Source organism: Gavialis gangeticus, unplaced genomic scaffold (assembly GCF_001723915.1).
Source record: "Gavialis gangeticus isolate Ggan-Ray unplaced genomic scaffold, GavGan_comp1, whole genome shotgun sequence".
Taxonomy (NCBI): Eukaryota; Metazoa; Chordata; order Crocodylia; family Gavialidae; genus Gavialis; species Gavialis gangeticus.
This window is the reverse complement of record NW_017729003.1, coordinates 8,526,039-8,546,552: the sequence shown is the minus strand read 5'-3', so window position 1 is coordinate 8,546,552 and position 20,514 is coordinate 8,526,039. Positions and strand designations below refer to the sequence as shown.

At 44.0% G+C, this 20,514-nt stretch overlaps 1 protein-coding gene across 2 annotated transcripts in view; it reads left to right on the top strand.

Moving 5' to 3' along the window:
* The window catches only part of NUDT13 (nudix hydrolase 13), a 24,745-nt gene extending 14,091 nt beyond the window's left edge, over positions 1-10,654 (top strand). The window contains exons 2-9 of one of the 2 annotated variants that reach the window (XM_019507786.1): positions 1,247-1,422; positions 4,647-4,786; positions 5,714-5,821; positions 6,249-6,355; positions 7,756-7,881; positions 8,144-8,255; positions 9,249-9,403; positions 10,440-10,654. In XM_019507786.1, the coding sequence (XP_019363331.1) occupies positions 1,340-1,422; positions 4,647-4,786; positions 5,714-5,821; positions 6,249-6,355; positions 7,756-7,881; positions 8,144-8,255; positions 9,249-9,403; positions 10,440-10,634 (1,026 nt within the window). In that variant the 5' untranslated portion in view covers positions 1,247-1,339 and the 3' untranslated portion in view covers positions 10,635-10,654. The remainder of the gene's footprint in view (positions 1-1,246; positions 1,423-4,646; positions 4,787-5,713; positions 5,822-6,248; positions 6,356-7,755; positions 7,882-8,143; positions 8,256-9,248; positions 9,404-10,439) is intronic. The other variant, XM_019507787.1, reaches the window with a different exon arrangement.
* Positions 10,655-20,514: the final 9,860 nt, after the last annotated feature.

The window sequence follows — 20,514 nt, the reverse complement described above, 5'->3', positions numbered from 1 at the left end:
CCCCCACAATATACAAGAGTAAGACTTCATTTTAAGCTATTATATGCAATCACCTCTATGTACACTACACAAACGCATGTAAACCAGGACAAAATATTTTTTTAAAATTAATGAATGTTTTAGATGTTTACTTTTTAGAATATAATTTGGTATTTTTCTGATTCTGAGATGGCGAAACCCCTTGCTGAAAGCAGCACTTTATGGGGGCAAGGGGAGGGACTTCTGGTGTCAAAGGTTAGGAGTTAGGGGGTGGGACTTCCACAAGATGGTGACCAGGGGCTACCAATGCAGCCCTTGACAGCTTGCCAAAACTGAGTAAGTGGCCCTCTGCCCGAAATAATTGCCCACCCCTGTGCTAGAGTCATATAATTGTTTGTCCCATACTCTACAACTGTGTCAAATACCCTGGTGCTCTCAGTGTTTCTGCTTCGTAATCACATGCATAGTTTGCAATACATGAGTGATTATTAATATGTACAAAATATCAGGAACATTGTAGTCTCCCTAGTGGCTCTAGTAGAATTTTAAGGAATATCCATCAAATCTTACTGTCCATTGGTTAAGTTTCTTAGTTTCTGTATCTGTAAAATAAGACTAATAGTTTCCTTATGTAAAGGGATTTTAAATTTATGGCTAGGAAGTGCTATTTTAAAGTTAGGTATTTAATAATTAATGATCACGATCACATCTTAAGAATGATGCTTATTTCTGGATAGCTGTCTTCCTGCCATAGTGAGCTGAGGCGAGATTGGTTTGGGTCATTACTTTAATTGAAAATGCAACAAGTTCTTTTGGCACAAAAGTATTAACTGCCTTGACAGAATTTGATTCAGCAGCAACTGCTGTCTTCCTTCTAACATGGAAGAATCTTCTTTGCAGCTGAAATTTTGTTTTTTGTTCTTCTGTGACAGCATTGGATTCCCAATAGTTTTCCAGGTTGCTACTGTACAGTGTGCCTTTGAATGAGCTGGAGTGGCTCTCTGTAGGAAACGTTACTATCTTTATAACAAAGCAAGTTAAGACAGCACACACTTTTATCTTAGTCTGTAGCAATTTCTGCAAGACCTTTTTGACAGACACAAAACACATCTGTAAACTTGAACCGTCTTGGAACTGTCTAAAAATATTTAGAACTGTGATAATAAGTTTCTTTATGCACGGACAGAGCCTAAGACCAAACTGAACAATAACGTAAAAAGTGGGTCCTCTAGGAGCCTGAGATATTTTGTATTTGTTTGGCTCATAGCTTCCTTTATATAGAACCCATTTGTGAAGATTCATCCCATTACATGCATCCTACATCCTTTTAGGCGGAGGGAGCTTCTCTCAAGAGCTGAAAATGGCTATGCTTTATCAAGCTGTATATAGAAGAGCTTCCTTTCTGTGGTGCAGGCTACACTCTACCTACGTTAGAAAAATACGGTAAGTTCTTGTCTGAACTGTGTTCAGTGGGGAAGCTAGAGCTTGGTATTCTTGTATCCAATGTTTATGGTTATCTCTGCTAAAACTCTGCATTACTAATCCTATGTAGTCTGATGATAATAAAATGAACTGAAGGCCTTGCTTATTGTCTACAGCAACAATTAGCTCCCTTCAGCAGGGGCTGAAAACTGTTGTCCTAGTGCTGGATTCAGGTGTATGTATGCTCATACCAACCGCTGGAAAGTCTGTGAGATATAAAAATGCTCCAGAATGCTCCTAAATATGGCTGAACTAATTTAATAGTGCTCATACTAGCTGGATAGTCATTTTTAATATCACTTCAAACAGTTTGAAGGAAAAACTTTTTGATACCAATTCTCAAATAGGACAGCTTTGCTTGGTACGCATATAACCCAATATGTGCTGTACTTGTTCAGGGCTTGAGCTTGATCTTTTGAATTGGGATACCAATGAGAACCTTATATTGCTCAGTGATCTAATCATTCAAAATAAGAGTCATGTTCACAAACTTAAGATGTACCCAGGTTTCCTTGTTAGTATAGACAGTCAAGCATGACTTAAAGACCTCAAAACTTGAGAAATAACATAAATATGAGCAAGATCCATAGGTCCTTTGACTTCTTTAAGTTATAGTAAGATTTCAGCTTTATTTCTCCACACATGATTGTAAATATCAAGTAAAAGGTTTGTTTCAGAGACTGAATTGCAGGTTTTTTTAATAATAATATCCAAAGTTCAATCCTTTCCCCACCAATAACAAGCACTTGGCTTGGGGAAGCTTTGGAAATATTTGGAGTAGGAAAAGGATGAAATATTCTTGTGACAATCTCATGACCACCATACAAGCTGATTGGCATGCCCTGCCCACTGGAGCTACATTGCAGCTGGGTCTACTCGCCCACCATGACTTACTGTTCAAACTGGTGTGCCCGCCTGGTCTCGAGAATGCGCTCGTGTGCCACCTTGGCACATGCACTGGGTGTTGGCTGCTGCGTGGGTTCCAGCGATCTGTGAAGGGGTCCATGGTCATCCCAGGGAAAGCCCAGAGACTCATCTGCCATGACTTTGATCGTACCTTCAGTGGTGGGCTCCCCTCCTGTGGACTCCCTCAGATTGGCTGCAACCGTTGGTGGGTATCCATGAGGCTCTGCCTCCGCTACATCCTATCCATGTTCCAGCCTTCAGGATGGCCAGTTGGTGTCAGTGCAGCTCGTCCTCCGGTGTTGTTTTTCTCCGCTCCCCTTGTTGACTGGGCTACAGTTGATTCCTCCCAGTCGCTGTGTCCTCGGGGCATCTTTAAGCTGCCCTGCTCTTCTGCTGTGTTTTTAATTATGCCTGGCTGCTTGCCATGGCTTTCCAGCCACTCCTATACTTGGAGCACCGTCCGTGCTCCAACCCTCCCCTCGGGGCCTCTCTGGGCTGTCGCTGGCAGAAGGAAAAAAAAAAAGAAGAAAAAACTTTAACAGCAGAATAAGGGCTAGGGCCATGACCCGTCCCCACTCCCAAATGTGATGCTGGTGGCCCCAGCTGTCCCCTGGCATTGTCCCAGGTCCTCTCCCCTGCTGAGGACCCATCTTGTTGGTCCAGCTGTCTGTCCACCACCTGTGCTGGGTCCAGCCGGAAATAAGTGCAGCTCATGAACTGTGTGGGCATTTCATGCCGGCATGGCTCATCTCCCTGTCCGTGGTCTGAACCTAGTAAGTTGGCCCTGGTTTAAGGGCTTTTCTTGTAGGGATGGGCTGTCCCAGTCCCAAGCCCTACCGTGGGAAGCATCTCCTGTTCCCTGGTGACTGTCCCCCTGGGACAACTGGGTTTTGCCTCTGGAGGTGGTAATCAGTGGTTCCTGTAGGGCCCAGGGCAACCCTATTGACACATCTGTGGGGCTCCTCCTCCCCTACACCCCTTTCCACTCAGGTGTTACGATCAGCCTAGGTGAAGCTCAGGTGTGATGAGCCTGGGGCCTGGTGAGAATGGCGGCCGTAGCAGGGCTTGCTGGTCTCCTCTATTCTTTGAAAACTACAACACAACTGAAAATCCAGCTTAAATGGTTCAGACAGTATGGTGTGCAGGGCAATGATACCCCTGCACTGAGTGCTTTCCTTATGCGTGTGAGTGCCTCAGTGCCTGATGCACCTCCTGTACTCTTTGGGTTTATGGTGCCTCCTGGTGGGTGGGTTTTCTGGTCCAGGTTCTTCCCATCCTTCCACCAGGCTAGGTATGGCAATGCTTTGAGGCAAGCCCTGCTGTGCATACATGAAGCTTACAGTGCTGCCAGTCTCCCATTGGTGCACTCTGGGCCCATGGACACTCCGTCAGGATGTGCGATGCCAGGGGGGCTCTGTGCTGGGTTTTCCCCTTGGTGGATGTCAGTAGTGCCCACTGGGCTGCTCTCTCCCAGTCCCACCTGACCTGTGTATTCCTACATGGTCCCCTGCAGGTGCCAGAGAGCAATGTTAGATCCGGGCTGCATGGTTTGCCAACCACATTGGTTAAACTGGCGCTCAGTCAGGCCTCCACTGCACTGTGGGTGACCAAGGCTTCCTGAGTTTTCTCAGGGAACTCATTCCTGGGGAGAACAACTCACTTCCATCAGTCACAGAGAGCATGTCCTAGTTCTCCCCAGATCCATCAGCAGTGAGACGTGTGCTGCTTCTCCAGGAGTGCTGGCCCTGAGAGGAGGCGCTGTGTCTCCTCTGGCCATGGAGAGAGAATTTGGCTCTGCTTCCAGCACTCCTCACATTTCTGTCCCCTGGCTCCTTTGAACCTCAAGGCCTCAGGGCCCCCAGCCAACCAGCAGAGCTCCTTCTGGCTGCAGGATGCTGACTGGCTCACCCGCAGACCTGCCATGAGGACACTGGCATCACCATGAGAAGGGCAGCTGCCTATCACAATGCTATCCCATTCCTCTATTCAAACTGAGCCTGTGGTACTCAGTGATCTAGAGCAGAGGTTGGTAACATTTTTGGGCAGAGTGTCAAAAACACCCACAACCTCAGTGTGTAAGATGTTGGTGTGTGAGAGGTGGATGGAGGGGCAGCCATTGTGGCAGGGCAGCCCCAGCCCCTTCCCTGCTGTCTGCCCTGAGACACACATGCCAAGCAAAATGCCTTTGTTTGTCATGCTCTGGCACATATGCCATGGGTTGCCTACCTCTGATCTAGACCAAATCATGCAATGAACATTCTGATCCTTTTTACCTGCAGATACTTATTTGAGCTAAAGGAAGATGATGGCCTTTGTAGGCAAGCCCAGAACTCAGGAACTTTCTACCTCTTTCACAATCTGTTTCCTTTCCTGCAAAAAGTTGGAAGCAAACATTTGGCCCCACAGATAAGTGCATCAGGTAAGCAGGTTCTCTGTAGTTAACACCTTCATGTATTGATCATCTTAAATGATGTAGTCAGTTTTCTTCCATTAACTCTATTTCAGTTGATACCATATTGACTGTAAGTCCCTATTCTTTGTGTCTCTGTCTGAGACCCCTCATAATACCAAATCAGAAAATCTGTTAGGCTAGATTTGTGTGTATTCTTGTTGATTTATTAACATCAAGTAACTATTTAGAATTAAAATCGTTGGACATGAACATAAGGTACATTGAGCACATTTCCTGCAGGTGTATGTATAGGATATCTACACAGGTTTAAGCTATTTATTAATATGTCTTCTGAGACAGTGGTTTTACATGTTTTAAATGTGGGCCATCTTTTATTTTGAAGATAATAGCTTGTTAGGAAAGTGAGCTACCCAGTGAGCTAGGCAATGGGGAGTATTTGGCATAATCTAGGAGGACTTCTTTTGTTGGAAAGCTATTCAGTCACCTCTGAGACATAAGTAATTTTAAGGAAAGGGACAGTGTAGATCCCCAGAGCACTGGGACATGTTCCTTTTGCTTTACATGATCAGGGTCCAAAGTAATCTGGATTCTTAGTTCTCATTTTTATCCCTTTAATTGTAGAATCACCGCATATCCACTTCTACCCTTTCTTACCTGTGTTCTTTGACTTGGAGGTTTACCCTCCAGTGGGAAATTAGAATGGGTACTAACCTACCCAGTTTGGGGAGTTATTATCAGGAGCACCATGAAACATCACTGTGAGTAAGCTAGTTCTAGATACCTGGCCATAGAGCCATAAGAAACTTCTGTGATATGACCTCATTGCATTGGCCTGGATGGTAGACATCTTAAAGGTTAGGATATTGTTATGGTTGCATTAGTGTAGCTATGGTTGGATTACAGTTATTTTGTCCCTTTTACTGTGGTGTTTAGAACTGAAGAGGATTTTGAAGAAGTTCCAACAGAATGAACAAAAACTAGGGGATTCAGTGCTGATTGGCTGTTCAGATGAATGCATGGCATACTTTGCCCTGGATTTAGGTAAGAATAATTCTTCTGTATATATTTGATGCACTGGGTTGCTATGTGTATGTATGCTGCATACTACTGGAGATGCTCTCAAGTGGCACATTTAGCCCTTGGTGGGTGAGAGGTTGCACCTTAACTTCTCTCTTCTCATCTTGTTCTTGCTAGGAGGTCCTATGACCATGACATGTCTCCAGTGTCACAGGAATTATCACATAATGTAATTGCTTCTTTCTCTGTTATAGTAAAATTGGAATGAAATGTCACACAACAATTTAGGAACATATTACTATAAATGTGATGTCATTTCTTTAGTAATAAGCCCATGTTATTAGCTGTTCTGCGAGAATTTGTAGAAATTGTACATTGGTTAACTGGTAAAAGGAACAATGTTGGGACCACAAATGAGGTTTCTGTTTTACATGGACTTACTCATTTCCAGGTTCCTTGGAAAAAGTGGACATTGAATCTGAACTCAAAGGATCATTTACTGAGTTACAGAAAGCTTTCTTCCAGCTAGATGGGAAGGATGCCCCCTTGCTGTTCTTGGTATGATATAGGTTATTTTACTTATGGAAGTTATGATTGCTGACACCATTTCTTTCACTCTCAGTCATTAGTTAGTTAAAATATATTGTGGAAGTACCTAGGAGCCTCGTAAGGTGGAACATTACACTAGGCAGTGCGCAAATATGTTGTAAATGGCAGGCCCTTCCCCAAAGACCTTATAATCTGAAAAACAAGATATAATAGGTAGGTGAAGCAAACGAGTGAGTAGCTGGAGAAAGAGGACAGAATGGGCATGTCTACATGTGCAATTAATGTGGAGTAATAAACTTCATTGCTTATTGCGCTGGAGTTTATTGAGCCCAGGCACGTTGTTTGAACTTGTGCCCAGGACTGTAGCACATTGGGCTGGGTTGGAGCAGCCCCAGCTGGCAGGGGCCCGAGGGGTCAGCCTGCCAGCCCAGGACTGCTCTGACTCAGCTCAGCATGCTACAGAGGGTCTGGCTAGGGCACGAGGGTGCTCCAGTGCAGGGCCAGCTGGCAGGTAGCCCTGCACTGTAGCATCCTTCTGCCTCAGCCAGCCGCACCTGTGTCTATATGTGTACTGCTGCGGAGTAATAAACTCCGCAGCGGGGTAGTACTTGTATTTACAAATATTTACATGTATTTATTTACAAGTACTACCTTGCTGCAGAGTTTATTAGTTTACTCCAGCCTAATAGCACATGTAGACACTGACATGTTTACTGCAGAGCTAATTAGTCAACTGAAGTGAACATCTTGTGTAGACATGCCCAATGACAGTGGTAATAATCTGCTTTAGCATGGGCCAGGTTTCTGTCCGGTCCGTACATTTTCCAAGCCAGTCAGCATCAATAATCGCAACTTGCTACTTGCCTAACTACTATTAGGTGGCAGTTTTCTGTATATCTCACAGGTGTGAGTGGTAGGAGGCATTTGAAAAGGAAAAGTGTGGTGTTCTTTCTGCATTATTTTTTAAATTGCTCCTCTTTAAGCCATTACTCTGCAGACATCCTAATTGGTTTTGAAAGCCTCCTTGTACCCCATTCTGTCCAGTGCTACGTGTGCAACAGCAGCTGACAGATCTGATCATGCATAACTTAAAAGAATACTTAGATGCTATTTACTGTTTCTGTTAAATCAAATCCCAGTGTGGATTTTTTCATTGTTCTTTTCCTCTGCTAGTCACTGGGAGAAATAAGGAGCTTGAAAGCTTGAATGTGGATGCATCCACTTTTCAAAACAGCTTCTTTCATGTGAGTTTCTAGGGCTTTCTGACCTGTTGAACTGGTGTTTGATCCACATGGGCATGTTGTAGGGAGAGAATGGCAAAGTATTACTCACAGAGGATATAATGACTGCACTAAGTGAGCTCAAGTCACCTGTTCAAACTGGCTTGTATTTATGTTTTGTACTTATAGGCTCAAGCTCTCCTTCGCTGGCATGACACTCACAAATACTGCAGCAAAACTGGCCAGCCTACTCAGAAGAACCTTGCTGGCAGCAAGCGTGTTTGTCACACCAACGGAATAATTTATTATCCACAGGTAAGCATCTCTACAGCAAGATAAATAACACACAAGCCAAAATTGCTGCACGCAATATGTGGGAATTTGTAAGTGCAAGATCAAGAGCTGCCTATATTGACTTGCATACTTTTTCCTTATTGCTTGTCCAGTGTCTCAAAACCTTTAAGCAGAAGCAGTAGCACTTGAAACAGCCTGTGTTCTCATAACATTGTTTTCATGGAGCAGTTGGTTTGTCTGACCTCTGATTCCCACTTGCTTTACTGTTTGGCATGTTCTCTAGATGTCCCCAGTAGTTATCACTTTGGTGTCTGATGGGAGCCGGTGTCTTCTTGCACGGCAGGCGTCGTTCCCTCAGGGGATGTACAGTGCTCTGGCAGGCTTCTGTGATGTTGGTAAGAAGAGCTCTGACACAGCGTTGTGGGAGACTTTGAGTCTGGAGACCAGCCACAGACCTATTGCTGTGTGGTTCCATGGAGCTCAAACACAAATGTGGTGTTCTGAAAAAAGGGGAGGATGTCACAAGAACAGCCTTGTTCAACCAGCAGTGTGAAATAGCTGAAAATATTTGGAGAGAGGAAGGGGCTATAAATGGGGTAAAAAGACAGGATTCATCAGCATTGACCTCCTATTCCAGTCCCTGTTCATGTATACAAGTATGAAACCTACCAGTTAAAATCTTAGAACACTTTTAATATCCATTTTGCAGGGGTTGTACAGGTTGGGTGTATTACATGAAAATATGTGGACTTGATGATTCTGGTAGAAAGCTAGTCAAAACTGAAATGAGAGAAGGTGAGCATAGCTTATTTTGTTTACTTACATACTTAATATGGTTACTATCACTTTGATATCTGTGTATCTCAGGTCCCTGGCACCCAGAAAGCAAATTATAAGAGAACTAAATACATTTGGTAGATCTGATATTGTGTCCCATTGTAAAAAATATTTTCAGAATGATCCAACCTGCTGAATTTCATCAGACCTGGAAGTCCTTAGAAATTACCAAATTTCTCACATACAACAACACCTTTAAAAAAAACCTGCATGGTTGATGAAAATAGGAGTGGGCATTTTTGTTAAGAAATAACTAGGGAAAAGAGAAAGTAAAGGCTGCACTTGATCCACAGGGAGCACAACAGTCATTGGCTCCCTGGCTGCTGCTTACTCACTTACTTACTGCAAGGAAATATCCTTTTTTAATTCATTCTGCTTTCAAAAGACAAGGTATGTATCTTATTCTGGGGTGTGTTGTATTCAAGAAAATACAGATTTATCCCTCCATTTTTTTGTGTGGCGTGAGGCATAAGTTTCCTTCCCAAGGGAAATCTTGCCATTGTTATGTGAGATGACACAGGGTTGTTCATGATTAACTTGAGTGTTTCTAGGTGAGACACTGGAGGAGACTGTCTGCCGGGAGGTGGCAGAAGAAGTGGGATTGGAGGTGAAGTCAGTGTGGTATTCTGCTTCTCAGCACTGGCCTTTTCCCAACAGCTCGCTAATGATAGCTTGTCATGCTATGGTGTGGCCACAACAGAATGAGGTTAGCAGTTCTCCATGATTTTATTACCTTCCCTGCTTGGTGAGGTCTCTTTTCCCAGTCCACAAAACCATTCATTGCATTGTATTTGGAAATTGCCACATCCTTTCAAGTGCAGTGTTCAGCTGGTTTTCTTTAAATGAGTGATCTTCTTGACAGCTTGACAATCCCCCTGTTTTCTGTTTGAAAATAAGGCAGTTTTTGCAGATGTGTACAAACCAAATCCAAACTCCACAGTAAGGTCCATCTTTGATTTTATGTCCTGTTGTCAAAGGAGCTTACTAAATTTGGCTGTTTATTTCCTCATTCATCCACCAGCATCATAGGGGTCAGTATAGTGATGAGATAGGGCTTACTAGCTAACTGCCGCATCAAAGGAAACTAAAGTCTGTAAAATATCAATGGTGACTTTTAATGTACTGTTAACAACAAGAGGTTGATCTAGTCCTCATGATAGATATTTAAAGTATATAGGCCATTATAATGTTCTGGAATCAAGTTTCAAAGAATTATTTTAAAGCAGATTTCAGCTGGGTGAAAGGTGCTGGACTAAACGTGTGGGCTATGAAATTTTCCCTTTATTTAGAGAACACTACAGACAGTGAAAGCGTTAGTTCCCCCCACCCCCACATGATATGCTTGGAGTGATCACCTCTATGGCCCAATTCAGTCATTGACCCTTTTGTGGAGCCTGCTGCTGAGGATACAGATCACTATCTGGGCACTGGTTAGAGACCAGGGAAAGCTACTAAACAGCCTCATTTTCACAAAGTGCTGAAATACGTTTGCTTTAAAATTCCTGGTAAGCAGGGCCTGCTTTGGCTCTAAGCTTGCCTTTCCTTTTCCGTATCCAACATCACTCCCCCATCTGGTCCAGATGCAGAGAAATCTCTTCCCTGCATAGTCGTAAAATACAGTGGAATCTTGAACTCATTAGCTTTCATTGATAGAAAATCTGTAACACACAAGTCATGAAGGTCTATTTAGCTGTTCTTAAAGCTATATTCACAATAGTTTGCACTTCTTTAATTTTTTCCAGATCAGAGTGAACAAACTGGAGCTGGAAGCAGCCACTTGGTTCAGCCTTGAAGAGGTTGTGGAGGCACTCAGAAGGGAACCCAGGCCTATGAAACAAGAAGGTGGCAGGTTCTCACTCTGGCTGCCTCCAAAGTGGGCCATAGCCCACCAACTGATTCAGGAATGGGTTAAGCAACAGAGCACCATGCCTGCTTAGCCACAGTCAGTCTATTGAGACTGCTTCCCCAATGGTTGTAACCTGGTAAAATAGTCACTCTCAATGGCAGTGGTGACCCAGTCAGTATGACTTACAAACTCAGGTACACAAGAGGCAGTTTTAATGATAAGTCCCAGGCACTCCAATCACGGGGAAGCATTGATTAAGACCTCAGATTCCAGCAAAACTAAACAAAAAAACCCAGAAAGCCTATACAACTAAATGTATCCTAGAAACAGGATAAACCCTTCTGGTACTGCACTCCGTCTCCATCCAGTCTCCCTCTGCTCTTGTCTTCATATACGAAGATTCTTACTTCCTTGGGATGCTTACCATGTTTGATCCATGATCACATATAATATAGCAACTAAAAATTGTTGAGAGGCACCACTTTCCCAGCTTAAGGCTGATTATGCTGCCCCTGTCATACTTCCATCACAGGGAAGCGAGAGAACAATAATGGTTTGGTGATAAATAGAGGAGTAAAGCAAGGGTAAATTTTTAACTTGAATGATGAGCAGAAAGGAACTGATTGGACAAAGGGTCTGCACTTCTGTACATCACTTCCTTGCTCTGTATTTTGCTTTCTTTTAACTTGTCCCCACAGCCAGTTTTACCACGGCAACACAAAAATCCATATCTGCCTATCATTTTCTGTTCCCTTCCCTGCCAACACCTCCACCCTCACAAATCTGCTCTAGCTAGGGTCAGTAATTAAGTGGAGGAGCAGAGTAATCCAAGGCAACACTAAGTAATGACAAGGAGAAAAGAGGCCTGCAGACAGCTGCAAATAAGAAATGCAGCGTGCAACTGCTGTGTAGGCCAGCTATCAAAACCCAGAAGAAGTAATATATATGTAGTTTATATTGCACAATTTCTGTATCCCTTTGGGAATTCTACATTTAGTGTACAGAACAGGATGTGTACCTCTTAGCTACCTCTTGCTTCATATTTTATAACAAATGTTTAGTATATATTTGCAACATATGTTCATGTCAGTCAGCAGTAGCCTAATCTGGTGGAGATTTATGGTAGTGTCAGAATTCACTGGAGGCTAGGCCTCTTGAATTCAGAGAAATTCTACTTATCTGGTTATTCAGCAGTTCAAGCTGGGTTTCTTTGGTCAGTCCTTATACTCTATACAATTTTGACTACCTGTTTTTCTTACTGTCTAACAAGCAAAGGGGAAAAAGCTAATTTCTTGTTTTCAAAAGCTTTAAAAATACCCAGAATTAAAAACAAGCTATTGAAAAAGCTGTTTTTCTTTTAATTATCAATTAATAACAAAATAAAACTAATCTGATATCTTGCCTGATTTAGGAGTATTGGATGGATATTATGAACAGTAAGGAGAGCACCGTGGCACAGGGAGTATGTACTGTCTCCATCCATTATCACTGTGGACATTCATCATCATCTGCATCTTAGCATGCAGGCGTAAGAGGAGCTGAGCATGGGTGCATGTTTTCCCTGGGTCTCTCTGCTTGAAGGGCCACAGGAAAAGGTCCCAGAAATCCTTCCAACTTGAAGTGAAAGTACAAATCACTAATGAAGCAGTGTTGTCAGGTGCCTCCAGGGTCTAATACTCATAACAACAGAAGAGGGTAGGCATGATTAAATACAGGATAGGTGAGAAAACTGGTTGGATACCATGGAAAGAGGCGGGGGGCAAAATGGCAAGAGGGATGTGGCTTTTATGTGAATCTGCATCAAGAATCTAGTTTAATCCCAATGACTGTTTAAAAATGAGTCAAAATACAGCATTGTCCCTACCGAAGTCACCTGGAAAATATGGACAGTTCTATGACATGGTTCTTTTAGAAAAATGAAATGGGATTTCTTTTCCACATAGAAATCATACAACAAGAACAATGGATTCCAGCAAGATAGTGTTTCTAGTAGTACTCTACAGTAAAATGTATCCTTACAGTAGAAGATCAGAGACACGGAGCAGGTGTAAGTCAGCATAACTCAATTGACATCAAGGCCAATTTACACCAATGAAGAATCTGGCTATCTAGCCATGACCCATTTCATAAACTGTTGTATAAAGTGTTGAATCCTCTGCGCATTCAAGTCCAGGAAACCAAGTTACTGCAGCTCCACCCAGTGTCTGGCCAACTGTTAGCATTGCATAAATAATATTTTGAAATGAGCAGAATACATGGCCTTGATAGAGCAGTAATAAGTATTGATTTAGTCCCTGCAGCAAGTGCAGAGAGGGCTTCATTTCTAATAAAAAAAATCCAGTTTATATAGATTGTCAGATGAAAACACACTGCTCTGGAAGAGGTGAGGTTCAGGTCAGCATTCTGCACATCAGCCAAACGGAACTGGAGACAGTTAAATTTATGTCCCATTAGAGCCAATAAAGGTTTACATTTAATTGAATCATATGGCAACCTGGGTACAAGAGCTCAGAAAAATATTAGCTGAAATTGCTGTGTCCAGGGGGTAGCTGCTCAGGTTGTGGCGCTGAATGTTCACACTGTCACCTCAGACTGCTTGATTTATCTTTGGTAAGGTTCAGTTTTCCCATTGGAAGTAGTATGTATCCATTATGAAGGACAGAAGTTTGATCTGAGATTGTAATGGACCAAGGAGGGTATTGTCAGCCAAGAAATTACTTTACCAGGGCAGGCTCTAAGCCATGATGAGCACACATTGGATCTGTGCACACCAAGAGGCTTTAAAAAAATATATAAGAGCCCAGCAAAATGCCCTGACAGTGATGTATGATTATAGATTTAGACATGCACACCTTCAAAGTAGCTGTAAGCAGTTTGGATCAGAGGGAGAAATGGGCTAATATAGTGCTTGTTATGGCCGAAGCCCCATTTCTGTGGTAATATTTTTGTAAAGCTGGACTACGTCTCCAGTGAAATCAGTGATGGTCTCAGGCTTCAGTTTTCTGCTTAACAGCAAATGGCAGCAGTTACTCATCCTGTGGAAAAGAAAACTTCTAGATATCAGTCATACAACAAAACAGCCACCTGGCAATGCAAGGACTCCACCAAAACTACCTCTTTAAAACTGAAGGGTCTGTCTGTCATGGAGCACTTCAGATATGAGCCACCATGACAGGCCTATCTTTTATCAGTCAGTATCAGCACCGCGCCAATCGGCTGCTTTTACTTAGCTATCTATACCAAGAACAAAATAAAGTAGTTGAATCAAATCAGCTTTTGGATAGAGGAGAGAGAAATCAAGGGAACGGAGCAAGTAGTTCTTTTGCACACAGTAGTAGCAGCAGTCCCTTTTTTGTGCTGCTGTAACAGCTCTCTCTCCTGCTTATATAATACAGTGGAATGTGCTTGTATATAGGCAGTCCTCGACTTAAAACATTTCGAGTTACAACATTCCGCACATACAACATTTATAAATTGATACTGTTTCAACTTTACGATGCCAGTTTCAACTTAAAACGCTTGATCCGATGCAACGCCATGCCAGCGAACAAGTTCACTGCATCTCCCTGGAGAACATCTGTCCAAACTTCCTTGGACAATGTCTTTAAGAAAGCAGACAAGATTCCAGAAAAACCTGCAGACAAGTCTCCTGAGAAGACTTCAGCCAAGAACCCTTCAAAAAGTCCAACCAAGAGCACTTCAAAAAGTCCAGCAAAGTCACCTCAAAGAAGTCTTTCCAAATCAATATGATTGCTACTTACAATATAAATATATTAATGTAGCTATATGATTCATCTATAATTGATCGAGTACAAAATGCTGGGGTATTTTTGGTGAAAATAGGGTATTGGGCCCTGGTTCAGGAACCAATCCGCCATTTATAACTGTTTCTTATGAGAAAATTGGTTCCAAGTTACAATGTTTCAACTTAAGGATGTTTTCAGGAACCAATTGTGTCCTAAGTGGGAGGACTGCCTGTATAGTATCTTCTTTCATAAAACTATCTTCTAGAGACACTTTACATTTCTTAAATGATTAACTGTTAAAATGAGAAGCATAAATACAATAGATCTTGTATCTTGTTGAGAGAGAGCTTTTATATTTTACAATGTATAATTTTACATATATTTAAAGTTACATACATAGGCGATTAGAAGACAAAGAATTTGAGATAAGATTTCACGTGAGATGAAAAATTAATGCTGCACAGTAATGCACTCCTGTAGACAGATGCTACAAAAGAGAAAGACCTCAGCCTAGCTGTGGTCAGACTGCAAAGGGACAAAGAGGAGTCCAGTGGCAGATGAGTGGAAGCAGTAAGAGAAGTAGAGAAAGTAGGGCTGAGCAGAACACCTATGTTTTGTTTTGGATTTGGTGTTTCAGCAGGACAGTGATTCATTTCAGTGTTTCAAGTTGCTGTTTCATTTTGTTTCAGCTGAAACATTCAAGTTTTGACATTGTTTTGACAATGTTTTGGTGTTTTGACTGTAGATTATAATGAGCAATGACTAAAATGCCTATAACTTTGTCATTTCTTGCCCGATTCTGATGAAAGTAGCAGGAACGGCAGCCCCTTCTGGAGGCATGAAGCCTGCCAAGTTTCTGGGAAACTGCACTTAGCCACAGAGTAGGGTCTCTAGAGATGTCCATGATACCCCTAGGGCCCCGTGACCGTGCCAGCTCTGTCCTGCGGGCACCTTCTCTTCTCACCTGCTGCCACGTCTTGTTGGAAGAGATAATAGATAAAGAGGCTGCCCTCGAGCTTCAGCTCAGTCACGGTCCTAATGGATTGTACTAAACCCTGTAGGTTCTTGGACCCCTTGCTGGGACCCACTCTAAGTAGGTGCTTCAGGGGGGTGCCCTATGCCTTATGGGCTAGATGCGTGGCTCCAACCATCTCTTACCATGCCCTCTGCCTCACAGATAGTATATCGATATTGTCTCTGTAATGAAGTCTAGGTCTTACTCTACCTTCTAGTATTACTGGGCTCTCTATGCGCCTGTCACACTGGGGCCTCTACACAACATGGTAGTGTGCCCCAATGAGGTCTCCTCCTCCCCTACAGCCTCAGTTCTGTCCACCACTTTAAATGACAACAGGTAAGCAGCACAGTAGCACTAGCATCGCAGGCAGCCAAACTGTCACAGAGCCTCTTTTCTTTCCTGCAGGAGCTTCTCCAACTCCCTGCCAGCCCCAGCCCTGGGGCTTAGATGTGACCAGAGCCCTGCTTCCTTCCAGTCAGCTGACTGGGGACAGGTGCTAGGGGTATAGGTTGTACCCATACATAAGGACATGACAGACAAAGTTTTTTGAGTCAATCTGATATCTTTTAGTAGACTAACTGAATAGTTGGGAGAAATATAGAATAGCAAGCTTTTGGGTTGAAAACCCTTTGTCAGGCTCAGGAAGCACCTGCAGTTGGTGTATGCTCTCTTCCTGGTTGGAAGGAATAGTAAAGAAACCAAAGGCTGGCATGCAATGCAGGCAAGAAAGCCAGTCAGTGAAAATGGAAATGGACATCAGGGGGTAAGAGACAGGCTGCGGTAGGGGGATGGAACAGGTAAATGGAGAGGTACCTGGGGAGTCAGATGCCTGGCAGGTTGTAGGGTGTTACAATTCCAATGCCTGTATTGAGTCCATGAGTTTTTGTGCCTAGGAGGTTGGCGAAGTGCAGTTCATAGGCTCGTCTGTGAAAAGTGGTTTCTAAATTCATACAAGCACTGAACCTTACTGGCCTCATCACCAGAAACCAACCTCCTACAGCCCAAAACACACCAAATGGATCCAGGCCATGCCATGCCAAGACATGCAAAACCTGCCAACAGTATCTCCAGCATGGAGATACCTTCACAATACATATCTCGATCACCAAATGCTCTGATGGAAAATAGGTAGGAGACACCAAGCAACAAGTGCACACTAGAATAGCACTCACCAAAAATCAGGGACAAGGACGCTGAACTACCTGTCTCTAGTCTCTCAGGCCTGATCCTCAAAGGGAATTTACAAACCACTTTTCACAGATGAGCCCATGAACTTCACGTCATCAATCTCTTGGATACAAAAACTCATGGACTCAATATAGACATTGGAATTATGACACACTACAACTTGCCAGACATCTGACTCCCCAGGTACCTCTCTTTTACCTGCTACATCCCCCTTCCCCAGCCTGTCTCTCACTCCCTGATGCCTCCATTTCCATTTTCTTGCCTGCACTGCATGCCAGCCTCTGGCTTCTTTACTATTCCTTCTATCCAGGAAGAGCACACACACCAACTGCAGATGCTTCCTCAGCCTGATGACAGGTTTTTCAACCCGAAAGCTTGCTAAGATATATTTCTCCAACCATTCAGTTGGTCTACTAAAAGATATTGGATTGACCCAAAGAACCTGGTGTATGATTCCGCAGCTCCGTACCTCCCCAGGCCTTGCTCTAGGGAAACTTTGAGGGGTGTGGAGCACAAACTCCGTTTCCCCCTCCTGTCCCATAATTTCTTGTGCTATCAAGTTGAGGTCCCCTACTTCAAGATTGAGCTTCTCTAAGACTGGAAGTGGGAGGCTCATGCTGGGACCTGCAACTGGGGTGGAGACTGTGCTGCTGGTGCTGCTTGTTGTCATGCTGCTGGTGCTGAGGTTTATCATCACAGCTGGTGTCAGAGGGGGTGCAGCTGCAGGCACTGCTGCGACCTCCTTGCTCCCAGTATCAGCAAAAGCCTCATGGCTGGTTGAAAAGAGGCTGCGTCTCAGCTTGGGCAGCAGGGAACTGACATCTCTCCCTCTGCCCCCTCTTGCTCACCTCCCAGACTTGGCAGCACTGGCCTTTCCAGCATGCTTCATGTTTTCTTGTGCTGCAAAAGGGGTCTGACTGTATGTAATGGTGTATATGTAGGTGTCTGTGTGTGCAATCTATCTAATCTATGCTGTGCTTTCTTGAATAGTGCCCAGCAATCACACTGTCAGGCAAAACATACATTTCTTTTTTTCAGGTAAAAAAAAAATTAAAAGGAATGGATATAGAAAAAAAGAAATGATATAGGGATAACAATACTAGTCCTGAAATTAGGCTAGTATAAGCTAAGCTGTCACTGTAAGCTGTATCCTATCCAATCCTCTGGAAGAAGATACGCTCCCTAGCTAGACAGTAGCAGCTAGGAAGCAGTCAGTCTGTGTCTTTCAGATGCTGCTCTCTGATGAGAGACAGGCTGACAAAGGCTGACAGCTTAGGCACTCACAGGCTTATATGCTGTTTTGAAACTTTTTAGGTCCCTCCCCCAGAGCACTAAGATTGGAAGGGACCTCGGAGACAGTTGTGGCAGATGCTGGCCAGCTACAGCTGGAGGAGGGGGGAACAGATGTCTATCTGTTCCCCCCCTCTTCCCTCTCCCCCTAACTTTCTCTTTCCCTGCAAGCCCAGCTTCAAAACACCTTTGAAATGCTGAAACGTTGAAATGTTTGAAATGAAACAAGGTGAAACGTTTCAAAGATGTCTCCCATTTTATTTCAGATTCAGGTTTTTGAGCATCAAAACACTGCCAAAATGAAACTGCGGTTGAAATTTCACACAGCCCTAAGAGAAAGACTACATGCACGATGTAGGCTGAAACATGTATAGAGGGTGTTACAGATAGAGCCATTTTGAACAGAATCTTTTCAAGAGAAACTGGAGGATGGGGTGGGGTGACGTGGTCAGTCTAGTAGGTATAATTGAGTATATGGATAACAGCCACCTATGCATCCTAAAATCTGTCACTGAAGTGTTGTTCACTTGATAGCAGAAACAAGGCAACAAACAGCTGAAAAAACTCTGGGAGTTTTATAAACATGGCTATACTGCTATGGAGCTCACCTCCTGCTTCATGGGCCAGATCTGGCCCTGTGTTATCCAACCCTGGGGGCTCCCTACTTGTCTGGTAATTCAGCAGCAGGGGAGGTGTGCCATCGCTCCCCTGTTGACAGATATCTGGATACATGGGAAATGAGCTGGATAGTGTGGCCCTGCACCCTGGATTAGGCATGCAGGATTCAATCCTGGCACATGAAGCCAGGTGAGGGCAGTAAGGGCCCCAGGGCCCCATCCTGGCATGTGGGGCCAGGCAGAGCCCTAGTGCCTGATCTCAGTGTGTGTGGGCAGCATGGAGTCCTAGGTTGTGGGACTAGAAGAACCAGTGTGGGACCAATCTTGGCATGCAGGGCCCAGTTTGGCCTGCAGACCGACCCTGTGCCATTCATCAGGCCGACTAGGCCCAAAGATTGAGCACCACTGCCATACCGCTTTCAGTACCCAAGCTAGCCACATGGTGTAGTGTGGACCTAGTTTTATTTTTCAATAGCTTATAATGAAGTAATGGACAAATCATGAATGCACTGGCGATGCGCAGGGGGTGCACATGTATGCTGATTGGCCGTGCTTGCCGCTTAAGCAATGGACTGGGCAAGGGCAGGCAGGAGCACCGGTGCCCCCACTTCAAGTGCCAGCCAATCGCTGCAGCCACTCACAGAAGTGGCTGCAGCCACTCCTGGAAGCAGATGAAGCAATTGGCCGCAGGCCCCCCCAACCTCAGGCATCAAGATTGGCTGCAAAGGGACCACCGCCCTGGACACTGAGACTGGGGGGGCATGTGCTAAGGTAGCACCAGTTGCTCATACATGAATGTAAAGGTTAGTTTGTATCCTGTTTTAAGGCATACAGCACTGGGAGAAGTAAAGGTGCATCATTTACCTTCCTGCTTGAACTAACCATTCCTACTTACATATTTCTTAAGGGCTTCATGCTACCCAATAGAAAATTAAGCTCTTGCAATAGTCAGAAGTTGTTGGGATAAACAATTCCATAACCAAAGCAGACAGTAGTGAGTCAAGGAATTAGATTATGCTGGAATGCAGCTGTAGTAGAAACCAATTTAGATTTTCCTGGAAACTTAGGATTGTTAAAATAGAACCACAATGTCCTTCCTTCTTTGGATACCGTAATAGATACCATCAGGCTTCACTCATTACAAAACCCTATGTAAATTGAAAGCAGAAGTATTTATTACATCATTCCAAAGAAGTGAGAGACAAGACAATAGCTTTTAACTTTTCTTAGATATTAAGTGCTGCTGTGGGTAATGCTACTGCACAAAGATGGATGCATGGAAGTTGCTTAATAAATAGTTGGGCTAAAATAAGATTAAGAACAATTGCAATTTAATCTTTTTCAAGACATTAACCAAATGATACAACCAGCCATGCATGATGAACCACCAAGAATTCTTGAAGAAACTGCAGCAGTTTATTTTGCATGAACATCAATAGGATTGGGGCAGATTCAGGGGTGCTGCAATGGTGCAGTTGCACCCGCTTTGATAGTACACTGCATACACTGTGAACTCTCAGAGTTTACCACTACTTTACTGCAACTCCTGCTGGGAGCCCTGCATGTGCTCCTCACTGCTGTTCAGTACAGGCTCTCACAGCCTCATGTCCTTGCTTTCAAGCAGCAGCAGAACTTAGTGCTCTTCCCCCTTCCCATTCCCCTTTGCTGAATTCAGCAGCAAGCAAAAAGAGGAAAGGAGCAGCCAGTGATGCTCAGCCCCTACTTTCACACAGCTCTGGAGGCTTGGCACTACTGCTTTTCGCCTTTCCCTGCTGCTAAATTTAGAAGGGGAAGAGGAAACAGCAGCAGGCTCTGGAGCTGCTTGAAAGCAGGGACTGCAGGCAGATCCTGAGCTCACAGCACATGTAGAGCTCCAGCAGGAGCTGCTGAGTGCTGTGGCAGGGCACTGTGTGTGCCTGCCACTAAGGCCCTGGAGCTGGCAGCCTCCAGGTGCCTAATGAGGCACAAGGCCAGATAGGACTATTGTGATCTAGTGCAGGGACAGTCAACCAGGGGTACACGTACCCCCAGGGATACTTGGGAAGGCCCTAGGCCAGAGGCTGTTAACTGGGGGTACGCATACCCCCTGAGGCCATCCCAAGTACCTCCAGG